The sequence below is a fragment of the Rhamphochromis sp. 'chilingali' genome (genome assembly GCF_963969265.1).
Source record: "Rhamphochromis sp. 'chilingali' genome assembly, chromosome: 3".
NCBI lineage: Eukaryota > Metazoa > Chordata > Actinopteri > Cichliformes > Cichlidae > Rhamphochromis > Rhamphochromis sp. 'chilingali'.
The window spans coordinates 7,305,430-7,327,690 of NC_137931.1; the positions used below are offsets into that span (position 1 = coordinate 7,305,430).

Below are 22,261 nucleotides of genomic sequence, written 5' to 3' on the forward strand. Positions count from 1 at the left end.
AAAATTCATTTCTCCATCACCTCCCAAAAATAAAAGCGCGCAAAAATGCACAACGCCTAAATCCGTTAAGAATATTAAAAATAACGCTTGCACAATTGCCACTTCTCCTCTAGTAAGTAAACACATCTCAGCCTCGGATCTCTGTGTACCCGTCAGAAGTTGTAAGCTGTTTAGAGGGCCCGGGCCTGCCACGGTAAGACAAACAGCCATGATGAGAGAGCGTGCAGGCGCTGGGAACGCCGTAATTAACACATGGCCTCAATCACGCATCCTGAATTCATTTCCACTCTCTGACTCACTCCTTCTTTGTCAGTTTGTCTCCCTTAACCCCAATCATTTTCCCTCTCAGTTTGTCCCTCTCTCTCTACCTCTCTGTCTCACACACACACAAACATACGGGTCTCTCTTCCCGCCTCCACATACAAACATACATAGAGCCAGACAGAATCTCGCACAACAAGCTGAGTGGAACCACCCACACATGCAGCCAGCAGACACCTACATGTGCTCGCACAGTGACACCAGCTCTTACACCCCTGTATTTATACCAGGATCTTGTTAAATGCACGGCAACCGCATCCCCCCTCCACCACAATCCACCAGCCTTCGATCCATCTATGCGTGAGACAGATGCAGTCAGTTATACCGCCAGGGTCTGAGCTCGGTGTCCTCGGTAACATCAAATTTGGGTCACACTCATTTGACACAAAGCCAGGGACATTTCTTCAAAGGTGGGAGGTGAATTAACGAATTCTTTCTGTTTTCGCGGTGTTAAATTGAAAAGCATTTCCAGACCCAAATCAGGAGTTACCTTTAACTGCTGCAGAGACAATACGCTGGCAACTCGTACATAAATCTTGTTCCCCCCGAGGCCACCTGACCAATTCACCTCACCTCCTCCCACTATAACTCACACACACAAACACACAAGTGCCACTAAAACAATACTTCAACCTTGCCCGCAAAGCGCACTTCACCTCGTGCACTTTGACGACTTTTGAGAAAATTCCATTTCGCCACACGCTCGTCCCCATCACTCTCCTCGCCTCTGCCTCCGCTCATAAACCTTTGACCTTAAGTCAAACTCCCAAGTAGCCTCGGAGCTCTTTCCATTTTCCATCATCCCACAATAACCCTTCCCACACCCCAGTCTTCCTAACGGCCCCGGAGGAAGTGTATTCTTGCTTCATATAAGAACGCATTCCTCACGTGCTTTGAGGCAACTTAAAAGTTGTTGTTTTTTCCTCGCTCTGTAAGTTTTGCCTGCATTCCCGGTCCCCTCTGCTGAAGTAAATTACTGGGAAAGTGATGGGATGAGTGATTGCGGGTTTTGGGCCGCTAACATGAAGGCGAAGGAGGCGCATGATGACAAAAAACCATTAACTTGAGTGTTTTTGAGAAGGGGAGCCTTACGTTTGATGAAACATGTCCCACACATAAACTGTAACAAAATGATGCACACTGTTTTGTTTTGTTTTTTGTTGTTGTTTGTTTTGCTTTTCATGTAATATAAAATATTGCTTGAATTGCCCAAAAATATCTGCAGAAAAACAAGAAAATTAAGAAAAAACACGATGAACTGTGTGGCGTTGTTGACACAACCCGTTAATGCTTCCTTACCTGTTTTGAATATCTCGTAGCGCAAAGAGAAGCCGGCTCCCTGATGGGCGTAGTCAGAGACAAATCTGATTTGGAGGGATGGCCCAGATGAGATAATTGGCCCTGGGGCGATGTTGCTGCAGTGCCGCCCCAAAACATCGGCCGTCTCTGAAGTTCCATCGCGGATCTCTATGAAGTCGTATCTGAAAAGAATAAGAGAAATGAATTAGATTCTTTCCTGTTATGTTAAAATGTTATCTTAAAAGCATTCCTTAAAAAAATCCTAGGATGCAGCATACTCAGAGTTTAATGCATCAGGAAGGGATTAAGAAAGGTAAAGAGATAAAAGGAGAAATGTAGAGGGGAGATAAATGTAGATAGTTATGGGGTTATGCAATCGGCACAGCTAATAAAAAACAGACAGGTGTGGATCTATTTACCGTCAGAGTTCAGCCTCAGGACAGAATACACAGAGCGAAATAGCACAACACAACTTCAAGACACAAATAAACATCTCTGCCACACCTCATATGTGCTGCTTCCCCTCAGCTGTATTCAATAAATTTAGCTCTTATGACCCAGTTCTGCTTGAGACAACAAGCTCAGATCCCTCTGACATCAGCTCGAGGTTAGCTCCCGCCATTTTACCAAATCTTGGATAACAGGAAAGAAAATGAAGAGAGGGCTGCGTTTGAGCAGAACGTAATTGAACAAGTGGCTGCAATCTGAGGGTGAAGACTGGGGCAAATGGATGGATTTGTTAATAAGAGGCGCAAAAATAGGCAGGAGCTCATGAAATAGTAAAACGGTGAAGGCTGGGGGGGATGATGACATTAAGGTGAAGGAGCAGAGAGTAAAATTGGTCCAAAGAAATGCACAGGCACCTTGCTTATTAGCTTACACATGCTTGAGCTCTTGGCTCATTTTGACCTTTGACTAGCTAACTGACCCTGAATGATAAAAGCAAATTCTCAACTGGCAGGCTACTACGCATGTGTGTGTGTGTGTGTGTGTGTGTGTGTGTGTGTGTGTGTGTGTGTGTGTGTGTGTGTGTGTGTGTGTGTGAAAAACACACACAAAGAGGCAGCCCAACCGATTGATCCAAAATTAACCCCGAGTGTCACTCCTGTGCCATTATTAGACATAAGCGGCGACACAGAGTCACAGAGTTCAGTCAAAAGAAGATTGTTATTTCCATCCGTCTGTCCTGGGAGCAACAAGACCCACCGCGATGATCATGTGGGGTATAGGATGAAAGAAGAAGCCGGCTTGGAGGTGGGTTGCAAAGTGGCTTGCAGATGCACCACAGCTGCAGGCTGATATTTAGTATCTGTTTCCCTTTAAGGAAAATACTACATGAATGGATTTTACAGCATCAAAGTTTTCCAAATTTCCACTTTTGCACTTGTTTTCCACAAGGACACAAAGTTTAATGCAGCTATGTAGCCTGTAAGAGATAACACACATAAAATATGGATCTAAAGATTTTTCATTGATATTCATGTAGGCAAAAAAAGTCTATGAATGGTAGACTAATTTGGTCTCCTTAGCTCCCTTAACGGCTAGCGAATACTACGCAGTGTATGAAAACACAGCCCTGCCTTGGACAGCCATCATTAAATTATATCATAGCTCTGCTGATATGATAAAGATGGAGCTAGTTCATGTTTTGGAGCTGAAAGTGAATCACCAGGTTTCAGGATAGTAATTTTGGGTTGTGTGAATACTGGAAGGTGTGGAAATCTCCGTGATTTTTGCTTGTTTCTAACTCAGTGCTGGATTACTGTTTTAAAGCAAGTTTCAATCATTTTCATCCAAATAGTGTCTGAGAGGAATCTGCACTTTTCTATCTCTTATATTCTCTTAAGCATGAGCTTGTTTTGCTGCTGTATGAGTACAAGATTTGTGTTGTTATTGCATTGCAAGTTGTTGCAACTGTGAATAATTTCCTTGTAATTTTATAATCTATCATGATACTCAATCGTGTTTCTCTCTACAAGTGTCTTTACCACACACACACACTAAACACAAAACACTGGGTTTCCCAATGTAGCTGACTGCATTGCTGCAGGCGTCCTGCAGCTACACCCTTCAAACATACAGGCATGCAAAACGCACTTGCTTCAATTAGTTTGTGTAACAAAGCTGTCACAAAACAACAGGGCTGCTGTTGTCTCGCTAATTAGCGTGACGGGTTGTTTGATGTTAAAAAATCGTCGCAGATGACTCCGGGTTTTGGAGCCGCCTTCAAACCCAGCATCTCGCCAATGTCCCGAACAGGTAAGCGCTTTCCCCCCCGCGACTTCTCTACAATGAAAAGCGTTCAGAAGAGATGAGACAAACCAATCAGCTCAAGGCTGTGTTTCTTTGTGGAATCTCAGCACTAAGACTGCTTTTGTGCTGCCTGCTTGGAATAAAACCTGGATTAAGTAGAGTCACTAAGCCTCTTTTTTGGCTATCGCATTCCTGCAGTGTATTGATTCCTATACAGAGCATTCAAGCTAAGACTGCTGATGGAGGGATAATCCCAACCATATTAATCTAGGTCAGAGTGGTACATGCACAGGTGAGGCTCGAAGTGTGAAAATGCTGCAATGAGCCTGCAATATCGCCACATGAAAGCATCTGACCAACAAAAAGAACGTACAGGACGAGGCGAGTTAATTAAACCAAAAAAAAAAAAAAAAAGAGTACAAAGGACATGCACTTTGGGAAATAAAGGAATCTCAGGTTTGATTTGGCCTTGGGAAGATTTTCAGGTCATGGTTTCAGAGAATATTTTAAAGCCGAGATGAAGGTAAGAAGGTTTATATATGAGGCAAAGGAGGGTTTAACGAAAACAGTGCCAGAGTTGGATTAGGGGGGAACTGCAAGACACAGTTTCTGAAGCCTGATCCGTTTACTCTGGTCGCAGCCAGTTGATGGGTTTGTGGACTTGCAGCTTTTTCATTATGTTCATTTCAAGGCTAGTTGTTGGCTTCCGCAGAACTTTTCACACAGCTATGTTACCTACAGGAAGGTGTTTAGCTAAAACTGTACTGACACACCTGTTAGCTTGGTTGGATTGAGGTGCGATCACATTCATGCCACGAACAAACTGCTCTGGAGTTAATTTAGAACCCCACCAAGACCACCTCCTCCAAAGGGTCTCGGTTTTGGTCTGAACTTGAGTGGAATTACTGTGTCCACTTCTGCACAGGTGAACCAGAGTCTAATTTAAACCAACCAAACACGGCTGGTGTGAAAGCAGCCTTAGGCTAAATAGCATGATAGCCTGATATTGCTACACCTCCTGAACCGGTTTCAACAGTTTCACTCTCTCTGCCTCTCTCTTACCAATTTTTATTGTTATTTTTTTAAAAATTCATAAATCTTAAAGTTTCAAAGGTGCACTGCGACATGTTTCAGTCTTCCTGCACGCTCCTCCAGTCTAAGCTTGTGATGACGACTGGGGCTCAAGCCAATCTGCACAAAAGAAGGCCTGAAGAGCTCTCCTCCTAGTAAGTAAAGAAGCTGTTGTCCAATACTCTTATACGTGTCTTGGTTGTAATCCTGCATTACAGAGGCGATCGTAGAGGCTTTAGTGGCAGGCTCCAACTGTGAGTCTGTGAGAGCCGCGGCCAACCCTTAAGTACGCCTGCTTAGGGCTGTTACTGACACATGCTTTAGGGAAAACACACACTCAAAACATGTGCCAACAAACACACAAAGACAGACGCGTACACAGACACATGCCGCATAGACAAGCACATGCGTGCGCGTACACAGTCGATGCTGCATCACCAACGCCGAGGATAAAAGGCCCGCGAAGGAGCTGAGAGCCTAATTAGGTTTTAATTGATTTTGGAGTGGGTCTCTATCCTTCCCTCCCCTCTCCCTCTCTCCTGTCGTGGATTAGCGTCAGTGAGTGAGTGTTCCTCAGATGTGATTATTGACCTGTTCGCTCAGCCTCTCCCCAGGCTCTGATGAATACTTGCATGAGGACCTGACGTGTGAGAGCCCACTGTCTGTCTCTCCCAAGCACACACTTGATTGCATTCCAGGACACTGCGCAGACACACACATAAATCATTTGCACATGCGCACTCGCACATCTGCGCCCATGAAGGTACGCATTAGCGCCGCATCCCGCTCTCTCACACACACACGGAAGCAGAAAGCCCCCATCCAGATCCAGATTCCTCTAGGAATTGTTTTGATTCAAACTCCGCCTTTCTGTCTGACACCATCCATCCTCAACTTTCCGTCTGTCTGGTGGTCTGTCTAGGTCTGCACGACCAGCCCTGTGTTAGGGAACCATTATGGGGGGCAGCAGTTTCGACCTCCCTCATTTCCCCTATAGAATATAGCTGGAACAGAGGGAGAAGGTTAAAGAAACTAAAAACCCTTAAAGGCCAGTAATTCTGCACCAGCCCAGACACGTCTTCTCTTCCTCTGATCTCATATATCACGACACCCCTGTGCCTTTCACACATTTTGCTGTTTGCTGGGGACCGGGGACATTTCCTGCAGGCAGCAGTGCCTCAGTACAACCAAACGCAGGCCCAAAGCGAGTATACATACACACCACACACAGCAGAAACTGTAAAAATAGGCTACAAAAAAATCGAGAAACCACTAAAGACGAAACTGGTACGAGCAGTACTGGTTTCTTTTAAGAGATGCCAAATTGGGTGCTGACGGTATCGTAAACAATGAAGCTGCTCTGGAAGATTACTATACATGATGACACTTTATCTAAATTACATCCTTTATGAGGTTTACGTAGCAAAGATTTATTTATTGTCACATATTTGACAATAATCAGTCCCATTAAACAATGCGAGCTGTGCTTGTATGGCACCTTTTGGCCTTACTAGAGGAGAGTAGTAGAATGAGCACTATTTATGTGAAGGGGCAGATTTAACAACCTACCTCGCGAAGAGTCGACGGTCCGCCGTATTCGCTATCATCGCCCATCATTTAGCAGGTGTTACTGTGAAATCTGGGAACTTCTCAAAGCCAACATTAATCTTGATGTGTTCATTTAGGCAGATCTTCTAAGCAGGAGCTTGTGGAGAGATATGAGGTTGCAAGCCTTTGTTAGGTGTTAAGTCTTTTTGCAGAGCACTGCTTGCTTATATATTTATAGGCCTTTTATGCCTCTGTGGCCTTACTAACCCTGCTAGTGGTCACTATGCAATAATGTGCAGTCAGTCCTGTCATTCCCCTTTAGGGATCTGCTATATACATTTACAGTCCTTGCTGGTACCATCCTCCTGCATCTTTTGTGAAATCAGCACATGAGTTCTCATCTAACCACCCTTCTGTAAAAGAGCTAGCTTTGTGTATGTGTTTCATTTAGTTTATTCTCAGTGCCTACACAAAGCATTCTCTGGGAACTTCAGCACTATGTAAGAGATCAACACGTAATTTGCCACGGGTGCGTCACTGTCTCCTTGATTTATTTTGTTTATGCTGGTAAAAGGGGAACAGCTGTTCTCGAGCATCAGGAAATCAAACTTGGCCGTACCCTCAGACACTCGGGGCCGTCGGCTGAAATGATTTCCCCCCTTCCTGTTGCCTGTGTTTCTCCACCCGTTTTTTCTCCTTCTCAGAGCTCACAGAAACCTCAAGACCCCCATCCAGTAAACAATGAGGCGCTGTCTTTGGCTTTCTTTCGTCCACCTCGCCGCGATTTACACAAGCAGAGGCAGAAATTAAGCAAAGGCACACACACCCAGATATTCACATATCTGAACACACACTCCCTCCCACCCGCAAAGGGGACTCTAATAAGCCATAAGTGCCTCTGAAATATTAACTAGATGCTGCGAGCGAAATCCCAGCAGATCCGCGGGGGCCTGCCATCTTCAATCTAGCCCCCTCCAAAAAACAAACAGCACTTCTCCTTCTCATCTCCTCATGCCTCGCCGCCCTCCCCCTTGCTGTCCATCACGAGTTCATGCTTACAGATGACTCGGGCCAAACCACTGACCACAGACCGTCTAGGCTCAGCCCCAGACCTTCTAGTGCAGCATCGATCGGAAGCATCAAACTATAAACGCTGTCTGCACTGAAGCCGTGACCCTGCTGACTCTCGCTGGACGCGTTTCACCTCTATCGAAGCATGTTGAACGTTGTGCTTTCCTCGCGCCGCGGCGTAGTTCATCAACTCTGATTACATTTGTGACAGATGAATACAGAGACAACAGTGCTGCAGCTGCACCGGGCTATCCTAATCACATGCTGGGTTTTTACGGTTAATTGTACCAGTTAGCCATTATATCATCATTAAATCCCGGCAGCTGTGTTGACTGCTGGACGCTGATGACCATGATTGTGTCCTAACTGTAGGCCAAATGCCAGATGTTGACAGATATGATCCTGGAACAGCTCCCTCCTTTAGCCATGACCTCTGGGAGCTCGTCTGTCCTTCCTTTCATCCTCAGCCATCATCCTTCCCTTTCCCTTTTTGCGCCTTCTTTACTTTCCTTCCTCTCTGGCTATTGCTGATCATTTATAGATTTCCCATTACAAGCGGAATACAGACATTGATCCCACCCCTCCCTCGAGCTCTAGCAAAAAGGCGATATCATGCATAGAAACACAGAGCTGGTACGTGTGTTGGTGGCACTTCTCGCTGTGGCCAGACATGTCACAAGCCCCGGGGGGTGGGGATGGGTGTGGGGGGTGTCTAGCTGTGTGTCTGAAGAGTTATAAAGTTATATAATAAAATCTTTCCACCTCAGGCAGACTGCATTCAATAACAAATAACCAAATAAAAGTGAGAAAATAAAAACCGGGAAAAAGTGCAAGAAATGGATCTTCTTGAATGACTGTTTTTGTGTCTGTGTGTGTGTGTGTCTGTGTGTGCGCGTGCACCCACCCGTTTCAATGTTTAATTCAAGTGCATAAAAATAAAACACCTCCTTGGGCGGGAGCGAGAGGGAGAGAGGAAGAACAAAGGGAGAGATGGAGGGAAGGAAAAAATCGGAGGAGGGAGACGTCGAGAAAGAGAGCTGGAGAGAAACTCTCTCTCTCCCCTTCCTCGACTCCTGGTATATCACTAGGTAGCATCCTGGGGCTTGGTGATGGCAGATTGCATTAGAGATATGGGCCTGATATTTCATCTAGCCTTTATTACATTTAGTTCGCATCAATCGGCTGGCAGCCTGGAGGTAAGAGCTATTTGGCACATGGCCGGACTCCCCCTGAAATGAAATCCTGAATTAAAGTGCCACCTCAGACATGGAGCGCCTGCATAAGGCTCACGATTTGATTGCTGCAGTCGAGCCGGTGTTTGGCTTCGTTACATCGCACGAGTACTGACTGTTTGAACCCGCCGAGGGAAAATCACCAGCTGGCAGGGGATATTAGCGTTCAGAAGCCTTGCCTGAGCTGACCAAGCACTTTTCTCAGTTTTATAAAGGCCTAAAGTGCCTTGGTATGGGGTGGGGGTGGCGGTGGTGAGGTGATGACTGATGAGCACTTTTACACCGACAGGTTGCGTGCTTAATAGCGCACGTGCATGCGTGCTTTATAAGCATATCCAAAAACATATGTTCAGCCTTTCATGTGACCATTTTCCCCCCGTTTCCTGCGTGCTTCCATGATCAGCAGTCCAGACACCACAGCCCTGCGTCTTTCAGGTAACACCGCTTCGGTTTTCTGCTCTGCCATCTCTGTAATCCCACCTGTCACGCAGATTTTCAGCCCCGGCCGAGATACCGAGCCCTTCCCTCCTCCTGGAAAGCCCTCTGGCTCCCCTTGCCCTAACCTCGCAGAGAGGACCGTGAAAACATGCAAAAATCTCCTCTCTGCTCACTCTCTCACACCGCCATGCCTAATCATACAGGCAAGAAAAGGAAGCAACCCGTAACAGCGCTACAGGGCCTGGATCAATCCGTGTAAAAAAGAAAAAAAAAAGAAAAGCATAACACGGGATGGAGAGAGGAGGATTATCAAGCCCTATTTTGCTGTTTTCTGTGCCTTAAAGGGTTCTCTACAAAACACAGAAGGGCACACTGGTGTTCAAGGTGATGCATAAAAACATGTTGGCAATATTCCCTATTTCTTTCCAAACTGGGGGGTGGGGGTCACCAGAGGTGTGATGGATAGAGAGGGATGCTAACCGTGCAAACTTGCAAAACGTGCTTGCACAGTTACTCACTCATAAACGCCCACTCACACTCACACACTCATACATACAGGATGAAGGGAGACTGAGTGGGAGTGTGTGTTAGAGGGCACGCCGAGGCCTTGTCCCCTTCAGGCGTGTGTTAAAAAAAAAAGTTAAAAAAAACCCCATCCTAATAAGATTGTCTGTACCGAAGGGAAAAAAAAGAAGAAGTAGAAGAAGGGGGTATTTCAGTTTCTCTTCCTCCTCCCTCAGCCTCCTCCTGCCCTGCATGCCTTGGGCTGTGAGAAACTGCCTGACACACTGCTTATCAACAGCTGAGGCATCCCTCCCTCCCTCTCTACCAGTCCAGCAGGAAGTGCGGGCACGCCGCATTGCCGACACAGCGATGCTGGTGTCAAAGCGGAGAGGCGCTTTAGTGCAAAAAGATAATTACACAACAAAAAAACACGACGGAAACCTGGAGTTTCAAAGGCGGCGACATCAAAATAACATTTCAAGTTCAATGCCGTTGCGGCGCTACCGTGCGAAAAGAACCCGTCAAATATTACAAAACATTTTCCAACCAAAGCGGCCATTCATGCGCTCATGAAAGCAACGTTTTTTTTTATTTTGGTTTGGTTTTTCTTCCCTTCTCCCAGCCAGACAAAGCACTTTGTAGACGAACAATGCAAAAAATAAATAAAATAAATGCAAAAAAACCCCATTATTAATTCTTCAATTTACCGAGTGGAGAAGAGAGAGAAAGTGCACTGATAAACTGACCAAATGGACTCATCGTTTGACCAAAATTGGTTGTATATAAAACTGAATTAAACAGTAGAGACTGGGAGCTTTTTCCACCCTCCCGCTACTGTCTTCCTCTGAGGTCATAGACAATAGAAGACCATATGATTTGGATTATTTATGTCTCTGAGAAAGGAAACTGACCAACTCGCTCATATCGAGATAAACAGCTGGGTCTCATTCCCTTCTATTACTTCTTAAAGCCTCCCCTATTTATTCTCTCTCGGCCCACCCTCCAATCTCTGACTTCAAAATACATCATGATTCATTTTCTTACATCCTATCTTATCATTCTGTCTTTACTGCCCAAAAGCAGACGCCGACTTCCAAATATTGCTTGGCATTTGATTATCAGATGGAGGGGGGATTAGAGCTTTATAGTCTGGGTAATGCTGGCTGATGCCTTCAAAAGTAAATTTCAAATTTTTACATCTGTCAAAAATCTTCCCGAGTAGTCTGCTGTTCTTCAGAAGGTTAAAAACCTCACCTTATATGGTTCTTAGCAGGATAAAACACAAATACATCCTGGCTGACAACGCTTGTTTTTTAAAGCTTAACCAGCGGAAATAACACAGGAACTTATTATTAAACTATCTGAATCATTCTTTCCATTTGGGTTTTATTGTTTTATTGCGACCTGTTTTTCCTCGTCTGTATTCAAGAGTGTGTGAAAGAAGCAGAAAACCTTGGGATGTGGAAATGAGCAGCATTTCCTGTCCTCTAAAACACAGAGGGTTGATATTGCAGCTGATGTGCCCTTGAGCAAGGAATTTAACCCCCATAACTGCCTGGGAGAAGGCGACTAGCATCCAGGACAAAATGAGTTTAATGGTTATGTGCTTCTACATGGAGCTTATGTGCTTTCCATTTTCTGAATAAATAATTATGTCAGAAAATATAAAAAGAAAACCACAGTCTACCTAATGGTCTGCTATTCACAGGAAGCCTGCAATCTGCAATTAAAATTTCCTTTGCGATTGACCTGTTGTGGTCAAAATGTGGATTACGTTTCAGCAGCCTGGAATTGGGCCAAACCACCCGGCACTGAATTATAACAGTATGTAAAAATCTGTGCGCCTCAACTGGAAATTACTTGTTTGAGATACGGATGCTTTCGCAGCATACTAATGAACGTGTCAACATGAATCATCATTCAGCCACAATAATAGCACACCATCTTACTGGTGAAGCCAATTTTCCCCTGACAGAAAAGAGTGGGTTTTATGGACTGCACCATTATGACCCGAATCCAGCTCCTTCCCCCCTCCCCGGCCTTCCCGTCTTACTTGCAGTCGAGCCTCTCGATCTCAAAGTGGGGGTTGAAGTTGAGGACGATGCGCTGCGAGGGCTCTGGCGCCGTGATGATCCAGTGGCAGTTCTGGTGTGGGGGGTACTCCAGAGGATAGCCAGGGGAGGTGATATAACCGGCCTCGCTGGCATCTAGCAAACCTCCGCACTCCGGCACTGTGTAAGAGACAGAAAGGTGAGTTAGAAGGTGCTGGGAGGTACTGACTATAAAGCAGGCGAAGAGGAGCGGTTAAAAATGTTTTATGCATGTTTTTATTTTAAACATAATTTGATGCATTTCTACACAGCGTCATTTGCAGGGGCAGACTCATTTAAAGCACTGAAAAATAATAAATAAATAATAAAAAAGATTGAGGAAATGATGCGCTCCCCTAGTGCAGCATCTCAGTGGGCGCCCCTTCATTTACCTTGCTTCTCTATATGAAGATGTGATGAGCAACAAATGAACAGTAAAACAAAAGAAAGCAATTTAGGCTGTCAGTTAGGAGGAAATTGGAAAAACTTCTCCATTGTGGATTCTCAATGCAAGCAGCGCCACATGGGTAAGCTATTAAAACAATAAAAGATCATTACTGTTGCATTTGGTGAAAGCGCGCACACACACACACACAGAGAAACACACCGAGCCTTTTTCACCCTCTTCCACACCCAGGCTCTTATCTCCCTACTCCCCCATAGGGAGCGTTCTCCAAGTGTAATTGTTGCTCCTGCAAGCCAATCTGCAAACATTAGGACACATTCCCTGATCCTATCACGCTCTCCCAGGAACAATAGCTTGCCAATAGCGTAGCTCTGCAGGCTTAGACAGGAAGTGACACGCAGACGGCCTGTCTAGCTAGGTTCTGGGGTTCACCCCTACTCTGTAATGAAAAGCTAACGCGCTAACAAAAGACCCCATTCTCTGATTTCGCCCCGTGAGCCACGGCGGCTCTCGCTCTCTCCGTTATCTCCCACAAACATGCTAAACACATAAACTCACATGCACATACAAAAGAAACATATATGAGTATTCTGCACACATCCACGCACAAAGCCCGGCAGCCTTGTGCATATTGGTTCTTTATTAATCTTACTCTGCAACAGATTTGAGATATTATCAATTTTAGAGAAAAAAAAAAAAACAGGGGCACCACGACAACAGCAGGAGCTAGCTTAGCTCAGATGGTCCCAACCTTTTTCATTTGATGTACCACCACAGCTCTAAGATTAATCCAAACTGCTTTCATCCACAATGGTTCTAATGTTTTATTTTATGATTACTGATCAATTTTACCTGTTAAATCTTTTAAAATTCTGTTTGGATAGCATAGTGCTAGCTAACAACTTTAGCTTTTCACCATACTTTTAGCTAACATTTTTATCCATTGTTTTAACTTCCTATTGTAACACTTTGTACATACATTTTACTTTTATTTAACTTCATGTTTGCTTTTACTTCTAACGATAATCTTTCATATTTACTTATCTATTTTCTGTGTTGATTTTTACCGGTTACCCATTACTTTAAGAAGTTACTGCTCGGGTCGGTTCAATTCTTACTCTTTTTGGATTTTCTTATTAGTTGAGCTAATCTTTTCATGTGCCTGCTGGTTATGGAGAGAAGCACCAAAGACATAATCAAAGAGAGACGTTCAGATAGTGAAAAGAGACAAAGAATCCTAAATTGAAATCTATGGAAGAACCGCAGAAGTATATCTTCCAAGGGATAGAAAAAAAATAGACTAGGATAGACTCTTTAAAAATGTATTTTAGGGAAAAGTCATGACTTGTTAAGCGTTTCTTTAAGATTTGACTGATTCTTTCCATTCAGTTCTTTTTGTCCTGGTGAAAGTTAATTTAGATAATTCTTCTAGAAGGACCTGAAGTACACTCTGGGCTAACTGTATCCCTGTTTGGCAATCCCTTGTTTAGCTTATGTTTGCTGATCCTCCAGTGAGATCTTTAATAACCAACACGATTTTGAACGCAACAACAGACAAATCCTGTTTCACTACAGTAGCGGACGTTCATAGGAATACATATGAGGAAGGAAAGGAGCTGAGACAGGAACATGAATCATATGGCATTAACAATGTGTCACTAAACGTTGGCCTTAACCACTCAGCTACTGGAATGAATCCATTATTGACATAAATGGGTTGATATTTTTGCCTGTTTCTTTCAAATTTCTGTGAAAGCACCAATAAAGGAAACAGAAGGAAAGATAAGGGGGGAAAAAAACAGCACCAAAGGCTTGAAGTGTAATAGACCCTTCAAGTGTTGACATTTCCACCGCCTATTGTGCTTAAAAGGCACACTTAGATTCTCTGACATTTGATAGAGCTGCGATGGCTTCCTTACTTTGTTACTGGAGAGGAGCAACGCCCACGCTCACATCAGGCACACGCACACACACAGAGCTGCCGGTGATTTCATGGGAGCGCATGACTCCAGCCGCCCACATTGCGTACGCACAGATACAAACTACTGCACAAATATACACACACGCAATTTTAGCCATAAGTGCACACATGAATACATGCTTTAACGCACGCCCACGCGTTTAGGTGCACGTATAAATACACGGAAACACAGAGAGCCACTGCACAATGTTCAAAGGACCACCCACACACACACACAAACTCACTTCCAAAAACACGCAGAGGGCCTGTCAATCACAGGAGGGAGGAAAAAAATCACTAACTGAAATTTTTCAAAAAGATAGCAGGGATAGGAAAGAATGACAAAGACAGACAGAAAGACCGAGACACACACAAACACACACATAGACACACACATGCACAGACATCTCTTTATCTGCCGCGGCTGTGCAGACAGACAGTCATTGTTGGGAAGCCTATGGAGGGGACGGTGTGCAAGAGGCTATCAGCGCGCAGAGCCTCGGCAGATTAAGTCGTTTGGGGAGAATCCTGCAGCCTCAACACTTTTTTTCCTCTGAGCTGCCCATTCAGTGGCCTCCAAAGGAGGATGAAGAGGAGGGATGCAGGAGAAATGACAGAATGAGTGGGAAGAGAAGGGGGGATGAAAGGATTACAGTAGGAAAGGAAAATGGGAGATGTGACAGAGAGGATGAGGGTGAAGAAAGAGGATGAAGAAGAGCAGAGGGTTGTGAGGAAGGGTGAAGGATTGATGGCGAGGCGATGGATAAAACACGGATTGAGAAAGAAGGGGAAAGATTGATCGGAGGGGGGGTGAAGGCGGCAGGCTGGGTTGATTCATGATGGGCGGTGGTGAGCACATAGGTGGGAAGAGCGAGGGAGAGGAGTGACAGGCGCGGGGAGAGGGAGGAGGCGACAAAAGGTGATGAGGAAGGGGAAAAAAATACAGGCAGCCGAGGAGGAGAGAGAAAAGATGGAGAAAGGAGCGGGTGCGTGTGTGCAGCGCAAAAGAGCCTGACGAGCCTCATTAAGACATGCCTGCTATCCGGTGCTGTCCTGCAGATCCCGACCCCCAGGGGGAAACCTCTGTCAGTCACCTCTCACACACACACACACACACATGCACTGGCAAACATGCGTGTGTGCAGTTTGGTGGGTGTTTGTTTGCGGCTGATGAGAAAAAAATTAAATAGAAGAAGGAAAGTGACAGATGTGTGTGTATTCTCTTCTAATTTTTTGAATAGCTCGCCATTATGAGGATGCTTATATGGTACAAATGTGTGTGTGTTTCACTTTAAAGCAGAATGTTTGGGTGTGAACAGAACTTGTGGTGCTGGATGAGTAACAGAGGGGAAGCACTCAGGAGCTGCCAGCGAGCTCCACGAATTACACTGTCTCTTCTACTAGAGCAGCCCATCTGTCTGCACACAAACACTCACACACAAAGTGCTGCATATGTCCCTACCATGCATGGACCAAGGCCCTATTACAATGAACAATGCCACTTTTATGCATGTGTGAGTCTTAAGAGTATGTTTGCAGAGCTGCGTTTTGAGTGGATGGAACTGAAATCCAAAAGACATAAAGCACAGCGCAGACTGTATCAATGAAATTAATTAATGACTTTTGTGTGAGTGTGAGCGCGCATTTCTTTTTTAGTCGCTCCTGAGACGTCTTCGCACCCAATGCGATTGCCTTTATCTTCATTATCTGAGAAAATGTGCATACGTCTGCATGTCTTAGCTCAGGTTTCTGCAGCATGTGTGAGTTCGGCTGCACGTCCCGCCGCTCTTATTTCTATTAGCTGCCTTATCGGGGAGGCACGGCGTCACGCTCTGGGATAAGCCGCGAGTGCGAGGAGAGGCGCTGATAAATCCCTCCATCATTCCTAGTGTCTCTCGTCCCGTCCCTTGCACCTGCTCCCTCCCCGCTTCCCCACCTTAATTAAAAAGTGCTATCACCCAGAGTGAGGGAATACGAGGGGAGTGAGTGGGCAGCACTCATGCATTCAGACATTCAGAGAAGAGCATGGGGTTGTCTCTCTGACTGCTTTTAATCTCACCCATTCGACACTAGGCTGGGCCAAAGGAGGGAGGGAGATGAAGAGGTGGGGACCTGCTTTAAGACCTTTTAGGTCAAACCAGTGTGCGCCTCAGCAGCAGGGAGCGTGGCCCACCCAGTCATAGATGGTTGAGTTTAGTCAATATGCTGGTTTCAAATGTTTCTTGTTGCCGTATTCAAAATAAAAGCGTTAAGAGAGAGAGACTCATGCTTTCTCTCGCCAGGTACTCCGACTTCCCCCCTCAGTCAAAAGACACATGTTAGGCTAATCGGTGAGTCCAAATTGGCCATGGATGTGATGCAGGTAAAGTGTACAGGTGTATGCATGCAAGGAAACAGCAAGATTGTTAATAGACCAGAAATATAAAAATAATGAGACAAGAACTGTTGCACTTCTATCATCCAGCTGGTTCTTTATTTCTTATTCCACGTTCATATTAGTTTAATTAACCAATAACTTTATTTCAGAAAGACATTTGAGACTCATTTCACTTTTTTTATGCTCTGTTCTTGTCGTCGTTTCCTTTCAGATTGAGGAGTCTGTAGAAATAAACCTGAGGATTACAGTTTAACGCCTTTATTCATTCCCTGCATTCTGATTGGACGCCCATAACATTTTCTTGTTCCTGTCAGGGGGGGCTGTGTCTGTGCTTGTGAACATAAAACAAGCATAGAAATCTCTCCCCTCACTTACACAACGCTGCGTCAAATTTACATCTAAAATCAAATACGCTGTAGCTAAACGACGGCGTTCCGCTGAAAGCTGAGCCTGATTTCAGTGGTCACTAGCATGCATTGATGCTTAGGTGGATTTGAGCTTGTGAAACCTGACCAAAAGCAAATAACAGTCGGCTCCAAGAAACGCAACAGTTGCTGACAATGGCTTTTTTGTTAAACACTGTTAACTGTGTTTAAAGGGGGATTATTTCTTTTAAGAACTAACAAAAGCCACATCAAAAGCAGATAATATCCCCAAATCCTCTTTGCCTCCCTTTTCTTTCTCCTTCTCTACTCCTCCCTCCCTAACAGGATAAGTGCCCCACGTTAATCAGCTAAATGCACAGCGCTGGCCATTCCGATCAATGGATCAATGGATCAATCGAGTAAACAGATGGTCACTGGTGCCTTCAGCAGGAGGTGGGTGGAGGGGGGGGGGGGGGGGGGGGGGTAATGGTGTGGGCCTAATCCTAAACGCTACCTGGCTACTGTATCACGTCTCCTTCTCCCCCCACCGGTGCACCCCCTCGGCTCTGCGCGCCAGTGTCAAACCTGCACCACCGAAGCACTTTTCACAAAAGATTTTCCCCGTCTAAGGTGGAGCGAGCCTACATCAGCAAGGGAAAGCTGTGAAGAATTGAGCTTTGCTGCAGGAGTCTTGGTGATTTGTTAGCACCCTCTACCCCCCACCTTGCAGAGTGTTACCTTGCAGTGGAACTGACTGCTTAAAAAAAAGGAAGAAAAAAAAAAAGTAACCTCTTTTTGGGTGAATTACACTTCTTACAAAAAAGGCAGTTTCTTCTCTTTAAATTTACACTCCTGAACTGCTTCCTTCTTTTCAGAACCCGCAGTTTGAATTGCAGTAGATTCTAAAACACCCTGCCTCTTGACAAAGCTGACCCCCTATGGCTCCCTACCTAAAAACCCAGTCCCCGAGCGCCCGCTAAGATCCCCCCCATGTGCAGCTAATGCGACAGACTGAAAAGACCCAGCTCTGTTTTATTTATGGGGGTCTTGTATTTAATTTCACCCTGAGTGTGGTGAGCTGTTCAAGGGCTTTGTGCGAGCCTGTGACTCTCATACCTGACTGGTATTGAACGGGCCGCTGGGTTTGTCTTTGGCTATGAATGCTAAGAGAGGTGACCTTGTTTTTTTCAGATTAAAGTACAGAGAAATGCAAAGGACTAAGTTCTTTTCACCCTGGAGCTGATATTATTAAATAATAGAAATCCAACTTCTAAAGAAGTCAATACCATGAATGGAGAGGATGCACAGCCGCCCGCTCAATAAACATGCAAATGAGCTGCTTAATGGCTTGAATATTAATGCTTGTGGTAAGGAGTAATTAATGCACATGTCAGCGAGTCAAACTATTGTGATTACAGGACAAGTGGAATGGAAGTGACTCTTCTTCGTGCAGAAATATTGCAGCAGAAAACTGCCTGAGGAAGAACCACACACAAAAAATGGTGCTTTGTAATGAGGGTGAAGGTGCCACCAGCAAAAAAAAAAAACAAAAAACAAAAAAAAAAAAAACAGAAGTCCACAGCATGACCTGTCCAAGCGCTGAACATCTTTAGTGGATCATTTACCCTGGCACCTCGTAGGATTTTTACACTTAAAAGAGTTTCCTGGCTGGGATGCCTCAGGCGTGCATCTGCTCGTTCCATAACATTACATTTTAGGGGAAACCTTTTGCTGCTGCAAATGTATCAAGTTGCCGAAGCACAGATGGACTCTGTCATCACAAAACAGCAACTCTTTAGAAAATGAAACACTTTAACGTGACTCTGTGTGCTTAACATTCACAAGAGGATCTCTGCGATAGTATTTTCACCCCTGTGGCTGGGGCTTTATCCCACTTTACGTGACGCTGTCCCTTCATGAACCCTGGATGCGATCTGACTCTTGACCCCTGCACACTTTGATGTCGTCCTTTTCCTCCACCATGCCGCTTGATGCAGAATCCACTCAGCTGATCTGGTTTCTGAGCGTTCCTCCTCTTTGTTGCCTTCGTGCTATGGCTCAGTCACTCTTCTGTGCTTTCTTAAACTCTGGAGTCACCGTCTTTCTCCCACTCCCCCTGTCTCTCTGTTTATGCTGCTCTCGCTTTCTCCCTGTTCTGTCTCTGTTCTGTTATCTGTCAGTCTCTCTTTCCTCTGGCATCTGTGTGTAATGTGGCTCTTGAGGGGAGTACAGAGGCAGGGAGATGTGGTGCAGTGTCTTGGCAGGGGAGAGAGAGAGAATAGGGGGGGATCCAGCTTCTTGCCTGCCTGATGACTGCCAAGAGGCCCACATCTGTCTCTGATCAACGGGTACATGCGCAGCCAGTGAAAAACACACACACATTCAGAGGGATGTCTGAGATAGCTGTCCTATTTAAAACAAGTAGCTTTAAAAAAAAAAAAGAAAGAAGATGGGTGCAAATGAAGTGAAGAGAGAGCTTGGCTTTGTTTTGAGGCACGCCAGCGGGTGGTATTGTAAAGGCTGAGCAGTCATGATGAGCTCACGGACAGCTCCCCAGCCCGCCTACTCCCAGTAGACTACTTATGCAGATCGCATAAAATGTACATCTTACTACAGCGCATGATGATTAAGAAGTAAAAAGCCAGCACTGAGAATCACAGACACGCGAAAGAAAGACATAAAGCAGTTTTGGGTTGCGAAATGCCACCTGATCACCACAGCGGCGAAGAAAAGCGCACATAAATATGAAAAAGTGTGCCACCGTAAATGCGTCAACAATCCGAGACAGGAACGAGTGAGCCGAGCGTGAGGCCATGTGTCATCCCACCAGTGGCGTCACTTCTCTGTATGGTAAGACAAGCCTTGCTCACCACCAACAACAACCACCGGCAGCAGCTTCAAATCTGTCACAATTTCTGTCCGCGTAAAGAAACGGCACGCGTGAATTTGTAATCCACTCATTTATTTGCCGGCGATCGAACGCATCGCGATCACCCTGATTTTTATGCCACATGGTGAAACCTGAAATTTATTCCCCCCCCCCCCCTTTTTTTTTTTGAAGAATACAAAGGACTCATGTGGTTAAGCTATACCACAGTGCCGTTTCTGTTTGAACAGTAAACTACTTAAGTATCTTAAAACAAGGCTCTAAATCCATACCAACTGGCTCCTATTATGCTGCTCCTTATCTTCCTAGTTGCGGTTTTTTCTTTTCTTTTGGACGGCTAAGAGCGCAGAGGTGGCGGTGTGCCACTACGCCGCCTGGAGCTCTCAGCCTTGGCTTCACCCTGCCCAGACAACCCGGAGGAGCACGAGGAGATACTGAAGGAGAGACTCGTGGTGGCTGATGAAGATAGTGGTCCTATTAGTCAACACAACTGAAGCTCGTACGCTTTTACGCACGGGCTCTGTGAGACGCAGGCTCTTCACCCAGCTTTAGCCGTTTTCATCACGATGTGCGCAAAAGCATTTTAATCAGGCGTGGGGTTAGTTTATACCCAGAGATGATTAATCAAAGGAAAACAACTGATGAGAACGGGTTGGATAAACATCGTGTTTAAATTTAACATTCACGCTTCACGGCAAACTATTCTAAGCGTAACAATTTCCACTTTCCGTTTTTCTAAATATTTAATGAACGCATCCATGTCTTTCAGTTTTTAATGTTTAGTATGATTTTGATGAAACAAGTGCATAAGATCTAAACATTTAAAAACAAAACAAATAAAGAGCCTTTCCTCCGCAGGCTGCTGTATTTGCCATATTTAGCAGGAATAAAACATCAACAGCTTTATCATGGGAGCGTTTGTGTGTTGAAATAATTTGAAACATATGACTTGGAGACCTGGAAATGAATTTGAAGGATAAAAGCAATTACAATGACCAAGAGAAGATGATACTTAAATGTGGTGCTTATAGTAAAAACACGTTCCCGTGATTTAGAGCAACGTTTAGTGTCAATTAGGCTGTTTTGGCTGACTCAGATCACGAGTGCGTCAAAATCAAGAAGTAACCAAAAAAACTCACCGTTTTGTCCTCTGACTCTTAACGACACATGGCACACTGCCATTAAGAATCCAACCAACGAGAACACAAAATCCATGTTGAATCACACACAAAACCAAAAACCAAAAAAAACTTGTAGATAGTTTCAAGTATCTAATGTTTCCACCTCGCAGGATTGAAATGCTTCCGTTCCTCCAAAAAAAAAAGAAGAAAAATCCACAGCCGTTTGGGACCAGCAGTGAAAACTAAACCGCTGTAGTAAAAAGCCCACGGTGTTTATTAAACCATTGGTGGAGAAAAGTGTGTGCCAACTACTTGTCACTGAGAAAAATCTGAATATTTTGTAAGCGCTGTCCTTTTGACTCTGTCCATTTAGCGGAGCGATGCCACCAAACCGCATCCAAAAGAAGAAGAAGAAGAAAAAACCCACAGTGAATCAACAAACTCCTTGATCAGTGCTGCGTGCGCTCCGCAGCTGGGAGGCTTCAGGGGATATCTGCGCCTCGCAGAGTCCGGACAGGACAGCAGGCTCCGGGGTGCGCCAACTTCTGACCGATGAGGGGGACTCTCCCTGTCCCGGTATCTCCCTATAACTCTGCGTCCTCCCGCTCGCGGATTTTACGCACACGAGGGTTTGGCTGGTTCTCCGGTAGGAGCGTTATAAGAAACCCGAAGAAAAAAAAAGTCCAACGGTAACAGCTCTCAAAGCCACGTAAACCCCAGTCCGAAGCTGCTTCCCAGCGAGGCACAAAAGTAATGAAATAAATGAAAAGCAGCGCGCTCTGGATCCTCAGAAACAACGAACATGCCGTGCCTCCTCCTGCAGCACCTCTCCTCTCTGCTGTCTTCGCTCCTCTCTCTGGTAACGGCTCCGTGAAGCCTGCGCTCTGCCCCGACAGCAGCGTGGGTCCAGCCTGTGAGGTGTGTGCACTGTGTGTGTGAGTGATCGCGCTTTTGAGCTGAGCAGCTATCGCGTTACAGTCACGGCGCCTCGGCTCCGCCCCCTCCCGTCGATCGCCGGTTATAGGATGTGTGTGTGTGTGTGTGGGGGGGGGGGCACGCTCTCCCTCACTCGCTCACTCACACACACATAAACAGATGCATCCTATTTCAAAAGACACCACAGATATTAACTCTTCCACAGATGAGACCGAGATTAAAAAAAACAAAAACAAAAAACATTCTCATGGTAAACCAGGGGATCACAGCTTCTCCTGGGGCTGTTTAAAAAATGGGCGGGGGTGCAGATGAAGATCAAAAATATATCACAGAGAGTGAGAAAGAAGGGAGTGTCTGATTAGTGAGGCGGGTGGCTGCACAG

At 45.2% G+C, this 22,261-nt stretch overlaps 1 protein-coding gene across 2 annotated transcripts in view; it reads right to left on the reverse strand.

Moving 5' to 3' along the window:
- nrp2a (neuropilin 2a) overlaps nucleotides 1–21,884 on the reverse strand; it is a 59,758-nt gene extending 37,874 nt beyond the window's left edge. For both annotated transcript variants that reach the window (XM_080877166.1, XM_080877167.1), the window contains exons 1-3: nucleotides 20,962–21,884; nucleotides 11,791–11,968; nucleotides 1,621–1,802 (exon numbers count right to left, since the gene is read on the reverse strand). In XM_080877166.1, the coding sequence (XP_080733292.1) occupies nucleotides 1,621–1,802; nucleotides 11,791–11,968; nucleotides 20,962–21,037 (436 nt within the window). In that variant the 5' untranslated portion in view covers nucleotides 21,038–21,884. The remainder of the gene's footprint in view (nucleotides 1–1,620; nucleotides 1,803–11,790; nucleotides 11,969–20,961) is intronic.
- Nucleotides 21,885–22,261: the final 377 nt, after the last annotated feature.